Here is an 18,022-nt window from a genome sequence, read left to right as displayed (position 1 = left end):
TTTATAGCAGACTCCTGAGATGAGCAGAAATGGGAACAGGGCTGGTTTTATTTGTAACTGGTCTGCAGGAGGCTATTCTAATTCATGAAAAGTCAAAGTCGAGTTTATTGTCATATGCACAAGTACATGTATGCACAGGTGCAATGAAAAACTTACAGCAGCATCACAGGCACATAGCATTAGAGACATAACATTCACAAGAAAAACAAATTATACAACAGAGAACACAATTAGAACAAAAAAAAGTCCATTGTGGTGCAAAGTGGTCGTAGTGTTGCTGTACTGATGTAGTGATTAGGATTGTGCAGGTTTGTTCAAAAACCGAATGGTTGAAGAGACGTAGCTGTTCTTGAACCTGATGGTGTGGGACGTCAGGCTTCTGTACCTCCTGCCCAATGGTAGCTGCAAGAAGATGGTATGGCCCAGGTGGTGGGGATCTTTGATGATAGATGTCGCTGCCTTGAGGCAGCACGTCATGTAGATACCTCCGATGGCGGGGAGGAGGGATGTGCCCATGATATATTGGGTTGAGTCCACTGCTCTCTGCAGCTTCTTATGTTCCTGTGCATTCGAATTGCCATACCAGACCATGCAGAAATATTCTGCGTTGGAGGAGGCTAATCAGCCCATCAAGTTTGTGCTAGTTTATAGTATAGAAACCTCATCACCCCTGCTCCATATCCAAAGCCCAGCAAATTATTTTCCTTCACGTTCCTATCCAAATTCCCTTTTGAAAACCATGATTGACTCTGTTTCCAGCATCTTTACAGGCAGTGAGTTCCAGATCATAACTCATAAAAAATTCTTTGCATCCCTTGGTATCTTTTGACCAGAACTGCAAATCTGTGGCCTTGGTCATAAAGTCATACAGCACACAAACAGGCCCTTCTGCCCACTGGGAGAACATTCTCTAAGTCCACACAAACAGCACCCAAGGTCAGGACTGAGCCTGGGTCTCTGGCACTGTGAGGTAGCAGCTCTTGAACTGTCCGCTAATGGGAACTGCTTCCCTTTGTGTTCCCCTATCTAAACCATCCATGATCTTGTGTTACCTTTGTCAGGAGGACACTCTACTTCCTCTGCTCCAGGGAAAATCCCACCTTCTCCAGTCTAACCTTGTAGGTAATATCCCTCCATTAGTGGAATCATTCTGGTAAATCCTATCTGCACCTTCTCTTGAAACTTCATCTCCTTCCTAAACTGGGTGAGCAGAATGGAAGGTGATATTCTAGTTGTGAGCTATCCAGTGCTTTTAATCAGGTTCAGCATAATCTCACAGCTTGTTTGGTCTTATGCCTCTATTTATGAATCCCAGGACCTTATTTACTTTACCAACCACTCTCTCCACATGTCTTGCCATTCTCAATAATTCACGTATATCTAAGTCTCACTTTGTAACTACTTAGTCTATATTGTATCATTGTTCTTTCTGCCAAACTGTATCACTTTTTGCTTCTCTGTAATACATTTTATCTGCCACTTGTCCTCCCATTCTCCCAGCCTCTGTCCTCTTGCAACTATTACTATTCTCATCACTGTGTACTGCACCCCGAAGCTTTGTGCATCTTCAGGTGTGGAAATTTTACCCTGCACACTCAAGTCTTAAGGTACAAGAGGAACCACAGATTCAGGCATTTGGTGTATGTGCTCGGCTGAGGAGCCAATAGTTTGAAACTACCATTCATAGGATTATGACTGAACAACGCTAAGTCAGAATCCTGCCCAAAAGTTTTTTTTTAGAAAGTGTCCCAGCAGTGACCCTGGGGAACACCACTGTCTACCATCCTTCTGTGTCAAAAACAAGCATTTACCATGACTCTCTGCTTCCTGCCTCTGACACCGTTCCCTTCCCATGCTGATACTGACCCTTTTGTTCCTTGAGTCCTCATTCTGGAAACCAGCCTTTTACTTGGGATTTTATCAAGTACCTTCTGAAAATCGAGGTGAATAAAATCCAATGCATTCCTTCATCAACTACCTCTGTTTCCTCCTCGAGATTAATTGACATTAGTCAAACAAAATTTGCCTTTTACAAATCTGTTCCAAGCTCTCTTCCTCCAACTTTTCCAAGTGATCTGGTGTCTCCTCCGTTATGGGAGGATTGGAATATTATGACAAGCTGTGGCCTTCAATTCCACCTACTCTGGCAAGAGAAATGGCAAAAACAACAGGAAATGGTGTAATGGCCAAAAATATTCCTTGACCTCACTTGTCCAGGAGTTTCACCAACTTTCTGGGCAATATATAGCAGTAGGTGAAAAATAATTCAATGAAAATCCAAGTCACAGATGTTGGGAACTTCCTGCAAAATCACATAGAAACATAGAAAACCTACAGCACAATGCAGGCCCTTTGGCCAACAAAGCTGTGCTGAACATGTCCCTACCTTAGAAATTACTATGCTTACCCATAGCCCTCTATTTTTCTAAGCTCCATGTACCTATCCAAAAGTCTCTTAAGTGACCCTATCGTATCCATCTCCACCACTGTTGCCGACAGCCCATTCCATGCACTCACCACTCTGAGTTTAAAAAAAGAACTTGACCCTAACATCTCCTCTGTACCTACTCCCCAGCACCTTAAACCTGTGTCCTCTTGTGGCCACCATTTCAGCCCTGGGAAAAAGCCTCTGACTATCCACACAATCAATGCCTCTCATCATCTTATACACCTCTATCAGGTCACCTCTCATCCTCCATCACTCCAAGGAGAAAAGGCTGAGTTCGCTCAACCTGCTTTCATAAGGCACGCTCCCCAATCCAGGCAGCATCCTTGTAAATCTCTTGTGCACCCTATTGGCTTCCACATCCTTCCTGTAGTGAGGCGACCAGAACTGAGCACAGTACTCCAAGTGGGGTCTGACCAGGGTCCTATATAGCTGCAACATTACCTCCCGGCTCCTAAATCCAATTCCACGACTGATGGAGGACAATACACCGTATGCCGCCTTAACCACAGAGTCAACCTGTGCAGCTGCTTTGAGTGTCCATCACAAATCGACCAGATTCTCTTTCCTTGTCTTCCAGCGTCTTCGATCTTCATTATCTCCAGTCAATGAGGTGATGCCAGCAGGAGGGCAGGACCAAGTGGTCAAACTAAAGCCTGAAATAGACAAGCCTCCATGTTCCTACATCCACACTGACAACATTAACCTTGCTGATGAAACCATAATGTGATTTTATTTTTCAAGTGAGAGAAATTTTATGGGTGAGGTGTTGGGAGAACTGGTTTTATGGAGTCGTATTTTGCTTTCAGTAGCAACACTGAAAACAAAATGTCATGTTGTGACAGACTTTCACCTTCTCATTTTCATTGTGTATAATTAGCCATTCGGTACCTGTGTGAAAATATTTCCAGGGCATTAGGTAACTTTGGCAGTGAGCTTAGTTGGTGGAGTAGGGAACAGTCAATGCCAAAGAATGGGGAGCATCCACAACGTCTGGTGAAACTGTTGGCGCTGGAATTATTTATGAAAAGTTGTATTTAAAATGATCATATAAAATGTGCAGATAGAATTAAAGCCTCTTGACTTGCATCACCACAAAAGACCACAGTCACCACCGTGAACAGTCCTGCCACCTGCTTTGAATAATGAAAAATTCACTAAAAGACATGCTCCAAAGAAAGGAATCTACAATCAACAGATATAAGAGATCTTTATTAGTCACATGTATGTCAAAACACAGTGAAATGCATCTTTTTGCCTAGTGTTCTGGGGGCAGCCTGCAAGTGTTGCTATGCTTCTGGTGCCAACATAGCATGCCCACAACTTCCTAACCTCTACGTTTTTGGAATGTGGGAGGAAACCAGAGCACCCGGAGGAAACCCACGCAGACACGGGGAGAACGTACAAACTCCTTACAGACAGTGGCCGGATTTGAACCCAGGTCGTTGGTGTGGTAAAGCATTACGCTATGATTGAATTTCCATGCAGTATGTAATGTGTTAAGTAGAATTGTATAACTTGCCATTTTTTTATTGAAGCCTTGGTGAAAACACTTGAACACTATCAGTTCCCTATTGATTTGCCATTATTACTGGCTATTTTCTCCTGCTGCCTCAGAAATATGCATCTAATGCTGCTGTGCATGATGGTTTAGAAGTGTTTTCACTGACTGTCATTAGGGAGAAGCAACCACACAGAAGAACCAATCTCTAATGTTAACTGATGCAGCCCAGAATTACTGGTTTCAACACTCCTGATTTCAGCCAGTGTTCCCGCTTCATGCTACAGTCCAGCAACTCCACTGCCAGAGGGTTAAGCATTTTGTTTAGAATGATGCAGTCTTGCTGAATACCAGAGGTGATTTGGCACCCAGTGAATTAAAGCTCATAGGAAGTTAACACCCTGAGGAGAAGTGGGGTTCATTTCTCCTCAAGCCTTCATTTCATTGTGATCCTGGTTCCCCAGCTGGAGTCTAGTTGGGGGAGGGAATGAGTCTGCAGATGCTGGAACCTAGAACAAAAACTGAACGTGGGAAGAACTCAGTAGGTCAAGCAGCATCTGTGGAGGCAAAAGGTGTAAGTCGACATTCCGGCTCGAGACACTACATCAGGACTGAGGAGCAGGAGGAAAGATTTCCAGTATATAGCTTGTAGGAAGGGGGGTGAGGCTGGTAGGTGAGAGATGGAACCAGATGGGAAGGGGTTGAAGGGCAAATGGAACCAGGGTGGGTGGGGGGGGGGTGGTTGATGGTGGCTGGTAGGAGATGGGTGGAGCTAGATGAGGAGAAGATGATGGGCACATGGAACCAGGTGGGGGAAGGGATGAACAAAGGGAGAAAAAAACTAGGTGGGCAGGTGAGTGTGTGTGGGAGGAGAGCGCTGGGGGTGTGGGTTACCTGTAAATGAAAAATTCAGTATTTGTACCATTGGGTTCTAAGATACCCAAGTGGAATATGAGATGCTGTTCTTCCAATTTGCTCTTGCCCTATCCACAGCAATGAAGAAGGCTGAGGACAGATGGGTCGGTGTGGGGGTGGGAAGGGGAGTTAAAACGACATGCAACTGGAAGCTTAAGATAGTCATCGCAGACAGAGCACAGGTGCTCCGCAAAACAGTCACCTAGTCTATGGTTGGCTTCACCAATGTAGAGAAGGCCACATCAGGAGCACTGAATGCAATAGACCAGGTGGGAAGAGGTGCATTAGCACCTCCACCTCATCTGGAGGGGCTGTTCAGGCAGGGGAGTGAAAGAACAGGTGTCACAATTCGGTTGCAAGTGAAAGTGCCAGGGATGAGGAAGGATGGGTGGGGAAGGTTGACCGGAAAAGGGAGTCGCAAAGTGAGTGGTCTCTATGGAGAGGAGAGGAGAAGATGTGATTGGTGGTGGGATTGTTGTGGAGCTGGCGGAAATGAAGATGTTTTGGGTGCGGAGGCTCATGGTGAAAGGTGAGGACCAGGGGAACTCTATTGTTGTTCTGTCTGTGGTGGGGCAGACATGCTGGTAATGGAGGAAGCACGTGTGAGGGCTCCATCGACTACGGCAGAGGGAAAGCAACTCTTCTGGAAGAGGGAGTACGTTGCAGAAGTTCTAGAGCAGAATGCCTCATCTTGAGAATAGATGTGACAGAGGTGGAGAAGTGGCATCCTTACAAGCGGCAGGGTAGGAGGGGGTATAGTTGAGGTAGCTGTGGGATTTGGTGGGTTTGTAAAAGATGTCAGTGGCAAATCTGTCTCCTGATATGGAGATTCAGAAAAGGAAGAGAAGTGTTGGAGTGGGCCCAGGTGAATTTGAGAGTAGGGTCGAAGTTGGTTATGAAGGGGATGAAATTCCATGAGTACGGGGAGCAACACCAATGCATTTGATGTAGCAGAGAAAGAACTGGTGGGGTGGTGCTGGAATGGGTTTTGAACAAGGACTGTTGCACAAAGCCAACAACAAGACAGGCGTGGATGGGGCCCGTGTGAATGCCCTTTGCTACCTCTGATTTGTAGGAAGTGGGAGGAATCTAAAGAGCATTTGTTGTGGGTTGTGGAGCTTACTTGCTCTGTCTACAAATGTGTTTTCTTGTGGTTGCCATATTGGTAACGTATAAAATGAGAATCACCAACTTTTTCAAAAAACATTTTATTAAGCCCCTAATTTCACAATAAAAACAGAAAAGACTGTAAATTCTCAGCAAATTGGGCAGCATCTGTGGAGAGCAAAACAAAGTTAATGTTTCAGTTTGCTAACCTTCTGTGAGGGAATCGACTTGAATCATGACAGTCTCTTTCTCCACAGATGCTGCCTGACCTGTTCAGTGTTTCCAACATTTTCTATTACTTCAGGATCTCCAGCAACCTTTTGTATCATAAACCCTTTAATATCAATACTACTGTATTTTAAAAAAAATTGCTCCATAAGGTTGCTGAATAGTTTATGGTCAGGAAACTCGAGAAATTTTGTCAGTATCAGCAATGTTGGTTATTTTTGGATGGGAATGAAGCAAGTTGGTTATTTTGGAAGTTCTCTTCAATTACAAACTAACTCCAAGCATGTTTAAAGTGACTTTATTTACATTTTCTATTCCTTTACATTCCAGAACAAAACTGACCTCCAGTGGAGTGCTTTGTTTATAGCCACATGTATACCATGTTAGTAGTTATGCATGTAAATATATAATGAATTGTATTTTTGTTAAAGGTTCTTTTCCAAGCTACATTTTGTGGATATGTGGTTGTTAGCGGCTGTTTCAGGGAAGTGCAGTTGGCAGCAACTTACTTTCATTAAGTTGCAGTGTGATCTATCTACATCAAGTTTAAAGACCCACTGCCTGACCTGTACGACCTCTGTACAAACTCGTCCACCCCTGCCTTTCTGCTACAGTCAGCTCCAGAGACATGAGAGATGCTAAACAATTTTGGAGAAAGACCAGGATTGGGAAAAGTCCCAGGAGAGCCGAGGATCACAACACTGGGGACTTGTTAAGCTGCCGTCACTCATTGCACCATTATCCTCCAGCTGCAGCTTGTCAAGCTCCCTCCAAAGAATCCCAACATACTGTACTTAGTAGTTCCAGAAGAAAATAACCCCCTTACAGTGTTTCACCTGACATCTTTGCGGCTGCCTGTTTTATACCAGTGTTTACATCCATTGCAGGAAAACCTTTCTCAATTACACTGAGCTTCTACCCTTTGTGGATTTTAAAGGGTGACCGGATGCCCCAGACAGAATAATCCTAACTCTAACCCTTGTGGTGCAGCAATCAATGACCATCCTTCTTGCATTCCTTCACATACCCTTAGGACTTTAATGTTCAACATATACCCGATTTTATATTTGGATCACTTCATCTTCTCTAAAGACCCACAAGATTAGTAATTAATCTCTTATTGCAGAATAATAGATCTAAAGTAGGCTGTTGCTATGTTGGTTCCTCAAGATACTTGTCTAGAAAACTATCTCATACACTCCATGAATTTGTGGTCTGCTCTGTTACTGTTGATTAAAGTCCACCATGAATGATTACTGCATTACCCTTGTAGCCACAATCATGTTGAGTGGTGGAGCAGGCTGATAGGGCCAAATGGCTTTTGTTACTCCTATTTTCTATTTTTATGCTATCTGCATCTCAAATTCCCTGATTTATATTACACCCTGTATTAACATTACAGTTTGGGGGCCTGTATGCAATGCTCATTGATCTTTTCCTGACCCTTTTTGTCATTATCCACTGTCTCCTCCAAAACTGATTCTTCTTGATTTTTGAGTTTTCTCCCTGTGGCCATTATCCCTTCTCTGATTATCACGGCTACTCCTCCTTTTCTATTTTGCTCATCTCTTCCAAAAGTAATGCTCTCTTTGCATGACCTGTGATGGCTAATAGATTGTACCCATTTATTTCTTTTTGTGCCATTAATTCATCTATCTCGCTACGAAAGTTGTGTGCATTCAGATAAGGAGACTTCATTTTTGCTGTTTTTTCTCCCCCCTGCTCTCACTCCAGTTGGAAGTGTAAATTATGCTCTGCTCCGTCTGACAAACTCTTGGTCATTATTATCCATTCTGCTATCTGCACTATTGCTTTCTTCCTAACTTTATAAATTCTTCTCTCCCAGAATCTTCCATTCTGCACCTCTGCCTCCCGCTCCTGCATCACCCACCCCCACCACACCCATTTAGTTTAAAGCCTTATCAGCATCTCTAGTTATCCAGTTCACTAGGACCCTGGTTCCAATCTGATTGAAGTGGGAAGCAATCCAAAAGAACAACACCATTTTCCTCACTACTGGTGTCTGTGCTCCATGAGTTGAAACCCATTCTTCCCACAACAATTGTTCAGCCACGTATTGAATTCTCTGATCACAGTCACACACCACGGAGACAGGGTCTTCAGTCCATTCTATCCATGCTGGTCGTCAGGTACCCATCTATATGAATCCAATTCTGTCAATCTGCAGGTACCTCAGTTGTAATCCAGAAATATCACCCTAGTGATTCTGTTTATTTTAATTTGGATCCAAGCTGCTTGTACCTCTTCAATGGAGCCACCTCCTCTATACTTCCTGCCATTGGTTACCAAATGGTCCTGGATTACTGGGTCTTTCTCCATCCATCCCAAGTTCACCTCCAGCCCTGAGGAGATGTCTTTGACCCTGAAACTTGGCAGGCAAGGCAACCTTTGAGCCTCTCACTCATGGCTGCAAAGAACCATATCTATCCTTGTAACAATACTGTTCCCTTCACTGCTTTGTTCCATTTCACTCTAACAACTTGAAAGGCCTCTTTCACTAAGGTACTCAATCAGTTTGCTCATCTTCCCTGCGTTCTCTGCTCTCATCTACACAACTTGCAAGGATGGTTTGCCTATTAGATAAATGCAAGTGCTGAGGCTCCTCCTGAAATCTGTCTCGCAGATAGTCAAACCCTTCCTACCTCTCTTGACTGACTAGTTCTGCAGCACCTAATCTAATATCTGACTGTCTCCTGCTACAAAGTATCCAGATTACATTCCCCCCTCCCCCCCCTTCCTGCTGCATCACAGTGTCCACATCTAAGACTCCAGCTCATCAGCTCTGAATGGAAAATTCTCAGAGTGCAAACACTGACTGTAAGATGTCTGTGCCATGGATCACACTGGTTCCCTATCAGCTCCCACTTACCATAGCTACAATACATCACTTGTCCTGCCCCTATACATTTAGTTAATAGAGTCATAGAGCAATACAGCATGAATACAGGCCCTTCGGCCCAACAACTCCATACTGACTGCGGTGCCCACCCAGCTAGTCACAATGTTCAGCCATATCCCTCTAAGCCCTGCCCCTCCATGTACCTATCTAAGTACTTCTTAAATGATACTCTAATCTATTTAAATCTTCATGAAGATAGACTTACCCTTACATCACTGAAGTCCACACACTTAACATGTTATGCCTTAACAGAACCAAAAGCTTATATTCCCAGGTTCCATGAGTTCTGATTAAACTAACTTCAGTTAATGGGTTCCAGCTAGTTACCTAATTACCTGGCAGTATACAGGCTAATTATTTACCACATTACACCACATGTTTATCACTTCAAATGAAAATGAGATGGTTAAGATAATAGTGTAAGTAAAATTAAGCAATTAAATAATTTTTTTAAAAATCACACTCTTACTCACCAAAGACTTATTTATATTTCAGACAGGAAGTAGTGTTTTCTCAGTAGTTTACACTTAGTTAAGGTGTATTTCTCTTGTACACTTGAACTTCTCAGCTGATGGTGATACTAACGCTGTACGTGAAACTTACATGGGTGGTACAAGTGTGGTGGTGGCTGCAATGCAGGAGCAAATTGAACAAAAATGGGGTGTGAGCAGTGAAGAGATTCTGCTATTGCCAAGTGGTTATGAAGCAGGACTTGTTATTGAAGCACGGATGCTTGGAAGAGAAGATTTAATTTGGCACCCCAGAGAGAGACTGTTCAGGCCTGGATTGCAGAGTTGTTTGGTGGAGATCTGTTTGGTTAATGTACTGTAAAATGTACCTACAATAATATGTTTAATGTTGAGGTAATCATTTTGTCAATTTTAACAAATATTTTTAACGTACTTTTTATAAGCTGTGGTTTAAATAAAGCCATTTACAAATATAATCTATAGTTTATTTAATAATGATTTAATCTGGTCCGCAGCAAGTTCTTTAAACAGTCCAAACCATGTGAAGGGCTTTTCATGCCAGCTATAAGAGTGGAAATCATAACTATTTAATTCATTATCTTTGAATTGATTCCCAGCTCTTGTAGTAATTTCATTTTCTATGGAACCTGTGCCTGTGAGCCTCCATTGGAGTTGTTTAAGCACTCCCAGGAGATTGATTTCTGACAGTAAGTATTGGATCCAAGACAAACTGGAGTTACTGATCTACAAGAAATTGAGATATGACCTTCGGAAAGCTATCAGGAATGCCAAGAGGCAATACCAACTCCAAATAGAGTCGTAGACCAGCCGTCAGTTATGGTAGGGCTTACATGCCATAACAGGTTACAAGACGAAGACGGGCTGCATAGTTAACAGCAGCGCATCCCTTCCTGCTGAGCTTAATGCATTCTATGGGTGTTTTGAACAGAAGGGAAGTGGATTGTCACCACCCACCTTGACAGCCTCCAATGCAACTGAACTTGTGGTCACCATTGAGGACGTAAGATAAGTCTTCTGGAGAGTGAACATGAGGAAAGCACCTGGCCCAGATGGTGTCACTGGCCATGTGCTCAGATCTTGTGCTGATCAGCTGGCAGAAGTATTTGCAGACATACTTAACCTCTGCCTGCTTCAAGCTCAGGTTCCCACCTGTTTTAAGAAGACCACTATCATCCTGGTACTGAAGAAAAGCAAGGTAACATGCCTCAATGACTACTGTCCAGTGGCTCTGACATCCACCATCATGAAGTGCTTTGAGAGGCTGGTCATGGCACGCGTCAACTCCAGCCTCCCAGACAATCTCGACCCACTTGAATTCATCTATCACTGAAACAGGTCTACAGTTGACAGCAACTTCCTGGCCCTACACTCAGCTCTGGAGCATCTGGACAGGAAAGACACCTACGTTAGACTATTGTCTATTGACTACAGGTCTGCCTTCAATACAGTAATCCCAAGTAAGCTTGTCACCAAACTCCGAGACCTTGGACTCGACACCTCCCTCTGTAACTGGATCCTTGACTTTCTAACCAACAGACCGCAGTCAGTGAGGATAGGCAGCAATACCTCTGGCACGATTATTCTCAACACTGGTGCCCCACAAGGATGTGTCCTCAGCCCTCTACTGCACTCCTCATACACTCATGACTGTGTGGCCAGATTCTGCTCTAACTCCATCTACAAGTTTGCAGATGATACCACCATTGTAGGCCATACCTCAAACAGCGATGAGTCGGAGTACAGGAAGGAGATAGAGAGCTTAGGGGAATGGTGTCATGAAAACAACCTTTCTCTCAATGTCAACAAAACAAAAGAGCTGGTCATTGACTTCAGGAAAGGGGGTGGTGTACATGCACCTGTCTACATCAATGGTGCTGAGATCGAGACGGTTGAGAGCTTCAAGTTCCTGGGAGTGAACATCACCAATAGCCTGTCCTGGTCCAACCATGTAGACGCCACGGCCAAGAAAGCTCACCAGTGCCTCTACTTCCTCAGGAGGCTAAAGAAATTCGGTATGTCCCCTTTTGATGCTCACCAACTTTTATCGATGCACCATAGAAAGCATCCTATCTGGATGCATCACGGCTTGGTACAGCAACTGCTCTGCCCAGGACTGCAAGAAACTGCAGAGAGTTGTGGACACAGCCCAGCACGTCACAGAAACCAGCCTCCCCTCCTTGGACTCTGTCTTTACCTCTCGCTGCCTTGGCGAAGCAGCCAGCATAACCAAAGACCCCACTCACCTGGGTCATTCTCTCTTCTCTCCTCTTCCATCAGGTAGAAGATACAGGAGCCTGAGGGCAGGTACCACCAGGCTTAAGGACAGCTTCTACCCCACTGTGATAAGACTATTGAACAGTTCCCTTATACAATGAGATGGACTCTGATCCCACGATCTACCTTGTTGTGACCTCGCACCTTATTGCACTGCACTTTCTCTGTAGCTGTGACACTTTACTCTGTACTTTTATGGTTTTTACCTGTACTAACTCAATGTAACTGCACCATGTAATGAATTGACCTGTACGATCGGTACGCAAGATAAGTTTTTCACTGTACCTCGGTGCAAGTGACAGTAATAAACCCATACCAATAAAGGCTTTTCAGTTAGAAAGAAGGTGTCAGGCACATGATGTTACAGCGTAATTCCAGTGGGTAAGGAAATGGAGGCCATAGCTAAAGCACTTTCCTTTAAATTACACGGAGAGAAATTTTTGCATTGGCTTTTCAGAACGGTGGTTCCTATTCTCAGCTGTGATGTATTCAGAAGATCTGCTTTCTCTACCCCCACCTAGTCCATTTACTGCTCCGATTATAAACAAGGAATAAAGACTTTTTAGAATTCCCTGTCCTGCTTCTAAGTATTACATAGACATGTCTGCACACACTCAACAGGTAGCGAGTCAGTATGTGCAGCTAAAGCTTGAATTCTGACCTTAGCTTTGTTGCGCCAGCCTCACCTTCTAATCCCCTGTCCCCATCAATTCCATGCTACTTCCTCCTTCCAATGTTCCAAACGCTGCAACTTTATGGGAATTGTGCTTCCGTGCAGAGATACCGTCACACACCTTCCACAGCAGCTCTTCCACCCACCCCCCACTGAGTCTCTGTGGAATTTCCCACCCCCCACAGTATTTCTTGGCCAAAGCATAGAGGCTGGGTCTTTGTGTCAATACCTACATGCCTCAGAGTGGGCTTTGCCCCAGTGGAAATGTTTGATCTTTTGACAGTACGGTACAACAAATATGCGAGTGAGCTAGTGGGCACAGCTGAAATGTGATTGATTTGAGGATCATTACTGCCTCTAATTTTCCTATAAAAGCAGACAAAAACTGAGAGAAGGGAGAAGAGGAGAGACCCTTGACCAAGCCAAGAGTCCAGCCCACTGGACTATAAGTACAGGTAAGTAAAGTGAGGGAGGACTGCATTCTGTGTGGTAGATCCTCTGCCATGTTGTATTTGTTGCTTTCCAGTAAACTTTTTATTACTTCTATGCCCTTTGTGTAACCTCTCACCTTCTGAGGAAGGTTAAAATGTTATTAATGTAATTTGTGATGAGGGAGTCAGAACTTGTACACCTATCACATAGAAAATGTACAACACAGAATGAGCCCATTCAGCCTATCGTGTCTCCACCAGTTGAACCTAGCCAACCAACCTTCTACCAGTTGGTTGTCAGCTCTTCATATGGCTTCTCATATACGCACATCCAAGTATTTTTCAAAAATGATGAGAGTTTCAGACCCCTACTCCCTTCCGGGTGAAAAATATTTCCCTCATCTTAGTCCCTTCTATCAATTATTTTATATCTACCCCGCCTGTTTTTTTAGATCCCCTTGCTAAGGGAAATAGACACTTCCTATTTATACACCTCAATTAAGTCTGCTCAGACTCCTCTTCCTCAGAAAGCACGCCCAGCTTTGCCAATCTTTGCTCATAGCTGCAATTTTCCAGACCTGGCAATATCCTTATAAATCTCCACTGCAGCCTCTGCAGTGCAATCACATCTTTCCTGTAATGTGGTGACCAGAACTCCATACAGTATTCAAGCTCTGTTCTCAACAGTGTTGTATATATTTCCAGCATATCCTTCTCGGACTCTCAGCCTTCTGGCTAAGGTCAAATGTACTGCATCCTCACTGACCGCACTCCAACAGCACCACTCCACATCTATCCAAACACATGAACACCAGGCTGATCTTTCCCTTGTGTACTTTCCAGCTGATATGGTATATTTATCTTGCACAGAGCAAATGTGGCTTGGCCTTATCCAATCGGGTGGCACGGTAGCGTAGCGGTTAGCACGACGCTATTACAGCGCCAGCGATCGGGGTTCGATTCCCGTGGCTGTCTGTAAGGAGCTTGTACGTTCTCCCTGTGTCTGCGTGGGTTTCCTCCGGGTGCTCCGGTTTCCTCCCACGTTCCAAAGGTGTACAGGTAGGTTAATATGGGTTTAAAATGGGCAGCGCGGACTCATTGGGCCAGAAGGGCCTGTCACCACGCTGTAAGTAAAATTTAAAAAAAAGATACCAGGGACACAAACTGTCGATTTTGGAACTTTCCTAAAACCAAAGTCCAGAGAAGTGATGAACTTAGTCAAGAAGAAAAAGGACAAGTATATAGAGCTTCAGAAGTTAGGATCAGATAGAGCACCCGAGGACTATAGAGAAGCTCCAAATGAACTCGAGAAAGGAATTAGGAAAACCGGGAGGGGCCATGAAAAGTCCTTAGCAAGTAGGATTAAGGAGAACCCAAAGGCATTCTATACCTATGTAAGGAATAAGAGGATATTGAGGGAAAGGGTAGGACCACTTAAGGATAAAGAAGGGAATCTATGTTTGGATGCAGAGGATGTGGGTGAGGTTCTGAATGAGTATTTCGCTTCAGTATTTACCCAGGAAAGGGACATGCAGGACGCAGAGATTGGAACCAAGGGTGCAAACATGTTAGGGCATTTAGAAGTCAAGGAGGAGGTAGTGTTAGGTCTCCTAAAGAGTATTAAGGTGGGTAACTCCCCAGGGCCCGATGGGATATACCCCAGGTTACTGAGGGAGGCGAGAGAGGAAATTACTGGAGCCTTGACCAGTATCTTTGTGTCCTCTTTGACCACGGATGAGGTCCCGGAGGACTGGTGAGCAGCTAATGTTGTTCCTCTGCTTAAGAAAGGAACAAAGGAAAATCCAGGGAACTATAGACCGGTGAGCCTCACGTCAGTTGTAGGGAAATTGCTGGAGAAAATTCTTAGAGTTAGGACATACGAGCATTGGGAATCCAATGGCTTGATTAGGGAAAGCCAGCATGGCTTTGTGTGGGGCAAGTCGTCTCTAACCTGGTTGAGTTTTTTGACAAGGTGACGAGAGACATTGATGATTGATGAAGGTAGAGCTGTGGATGTCATCTATATAGACTTCAGTAAGGCATTTGACAAGGTCCCACATGATAGGTTAATCAAGAAAGTTCAGATGCATGGGGTCAGTGGAGAATTGGTTTGGTTTGGTTTATTATTATTATTACGTGTACTGAGGTACAGTGAAAAACTTGTCTTGCATACTGATCGTACAGGTCAATTCATTACACAGTGCAGTTACTTTGAGTTAGTACAGTCCATTGATGTAGTACAGGTATTGGCTGTGTGGATCCAGAACAGAGGGTGGTGGTTGAAGGGACTTATCTGGGCTGGAGGCCTGTGAGTAGTGCTGTTCTGCAAGGATCTGTACTGGGACCTCTGCTGTTCATCGTGTACATAAATGACCTGGATGAGTATGTTGATGGATGGGTTAGTAAGTTTGCAGATGATACCAAGATTGGTGGAACTGTGAATAGTGTAGAACACTGGTGATGGATACAGCATGATACAGATCAGTTGCAGATGTGGGCAGAGAAATGGCAGGTGGAATTTAACCCAGATAAATGTGAGGTGTTGCACCTTGGTAGGACTAGTGTCAAGAGGCAGTATCCTCTTAAGGGCAAGACCCTTAACAGTGTTGAAGAGCAGAGACACCTTGGGTGCAAGTCTATGGCTCATTGAAAGTGGCTACGCTGGTAGAGAGGGTGGTTAAGAAGGTTTATGGAATGCCTGCTTTCATTAATCGAGGTATTGAGTATAGGAGTCAAGTAGTTATGATGCATCTCTAGAGAACTCTGGTTAGGCCACATTTATAGATTATTGCATGCAGTTCTGGTCACCTCACTATAGGAAGGATGTCGAGGCTTTAGAGGGGGTGCAGAGGAGGTTTACCAGGATGCTGCCTGGATTAGAGGGCATGTGCTATCAGGAGAGGCTGGACAAACTTAGGGCTCTTTTCTCTGGAGCAGTGGAGGCTGAGGGGTGATCTGTTGGAAGTATATAAAATCATGAGGGGCATAGAAAAGTTGGACAAGCAACATCTTTTTCCCATTATTGGGCAATGAGGGCATGCATTTAAGGTGAGAGGGGTAGGTTCAGAAGAGACGTGAGGGGTAAGTTTTTTTACTGAGAGAGTGGTGGATGCCTGGAATGCGTTGCCTGATAGGGTGGTGGAGGCAAATTCATTGGATGGGCACATGAATGAGAGGAAAATGGAGGGATATGGGCATTCTGTGGGTAGGAGGGATTAGCTGTGTCGGCACAACATTGTGGGCCGAAGGGCCTGTTCTGCGCTGTACTATTCTATGTTCTAACCGTGTGTAGAAGCATTTAAGTTAAAGAACGTCATCTCAATGTCCTTCTGTTCTCTAGAACACACGAACTTTTGACATACAGTACTGGTATTTTGGGCGTGGGTAGTTGGCAAGCAGGTGTGAAGAATTTTTACCTGCTTTTTGATTAAATCTGCTGGAATTTAAATTTTATAGATTAAAGTGGTGGGGATTTTATATAAAAGGATTTAATGAGTCTGCGACCAAAAGGCCTTAGCACTTATGGATAATATCATTTCAGTCAATACCTTGGGCTAGAAAGGGAAAGATTTGGCACAGGAGGACTTTGGGAAAGGTATTGTTCTGGTCAAAGGAGAAACAAAGGAAGCACAGGTGGGGCAGGAGGTACCTGATAGGGTGGGTGGCTGGTTTGTGTGGTGCTGCATTCCCACCTCTGCTTCTGTATGCATGGACCCCAGGTTCCCAATACAGTCCTGAATGTTCCTTCTCTACCTTGTGTGAGCATAGTCCAGAGATTCCAAGCAGCCTGCAGGGATGATGCGCAGCCTTAACACTGTTCATCTGTCCACCTGGAAATCTCTTCCCACGACAGAGCTTGGAATAAAATGTTTCAGAAGTTTGGTGTTGGACGTTTGAACAATGTGGCCTGCCCTGTTGAGAGTAAGCAGGGCCTCAGTACTGGGAATGTTAGCCTGGCAGATGATGCTGACATTGGTTTGCATATCCTTTGGAGAATTTTGTGGAGACCGTATTGGTAGTATTTTTTTCCATACTTGAGAACCCTGCTTTATTTGAATGGATTGGCAATCCGGCACTAATTTTCCAGTGCTGGAGTTGAGAAATTGTCCCTAATCTGTTTTGGACAACTTTGTTACAATAGAAACACTTATTTGTCAGTGGAAATCTACTTTGTTAGAGAGACCATTCCAATGAAGGGTCTTGATCCTGAAACATTAACTGTTTCTCTTTCCACAGATGCTGCCTGACCTGTTGAGTATTTCCATCAGTTTATGTTTTTGCTTCAGATTTCCAGCATCTGCAGTTTTTCTCATTGTTAGTGAGGGACTGGAGTGTGGGCACCTTTCAAACCTGGGAAAGGGAAAGTTAGACATAAAAAGACAGGTATTGGTTTATTATTGTCACTTGTACCGAGGTACAGTGAAAAACTTGTCTTGCATACCGATTGTACAGGTCAATTCATTACACAGTGCAGTTACATTGGGTTAGTACAGAGTGCATTGATGTAGTACAGGTAAAAACAGTAACAGTACAGAGTAAAGTGTCACAGCTACAGAGAAAGTGCAGTGCAATAAGGTGCAAGGTCACAACAAGGTAGATCATGAGGTCAGAGTCCATCTCATCATATAAGTGAACCGTTCAATAGTCTTATCACAGTGGGGTAGAAGCTGTCCTTAAGTCTGGTGGTACGTGCCCTCAGGTTCCTGTATCTTCTACCTGATGAAGAGGAGAGAAGAGAGAATGACCCGGGTGGGTGGGGTCTTTGATTATGCTGGCTGCTTCGCCAAGGCAGCGAGAGGTGAAAACAAGAGTCCAAGGAGGGGAGACTGGTTTCTGTGACGCACTGGGCTGTGTCCACAACTCTCTGCAGTTTCTTGCGGTCCTGGGCAGAGCAGTTGCCATACCAAGCCGTGATGCATCCTGATAGGATGCTTTCTGTGGTGCATCGATAAAATTTGGTTAGCATCAAAGGGGACAAACTGAATTTCTTTAGCCTCCTGAGGAAGTAGAGGCACTGGTGAGCTTGCAAATTATTG

General features: G+C 44.2%; 1 protein-coding gene across 1 annotated transcript in view; it reads left to right on the top strand.

Annotated features, from left to right (window-relative positions):
• LOC127579239 (sodium- and chloride-dependent GABA transporter ine-like) overlaps nucleotides 1-10,037 on the top strand; it is a 68,130-nt gene extending 58,093 nt beyond the window's left edge. Inside the window, exon 13 of the mRNA XM_052031870.1 lies at nucleotides 3,027-10,037. Within this exon, the coding sequence (XP_051887830.1) occupies nucleotides 3,027-3,176 (150 nt within the window). The 3' untranslated portion in view covers nucleotides 3,177-10,037. The remainder of the gene's footprint in view (nucleotides 1-3,026) is intronic.
• The last annotated feature ends 7,985 nt before the right edge of the window (nucleotides 10,038-18,022 follow it).

The sequence above is a fragment of the Pristis pectinata genome, chromosome 17, assembly GCF_009764475.1.
Source record: "Pristis pectinata isolate sPriPec2 chromosome 17, sPriPec2.1.pri, whole genome shotgun sequence".
In the NCBI taxonomy this organism is placed as follows: Eukaryota; Metazoa; Chordata; class Chondrichthyes; order Rhinopristiformes; family Pristidae; genus Pristis; species Pristis pectinata.
This window is presented reverse-complemented; position numbering and strand designations above follow the sequence as displayed.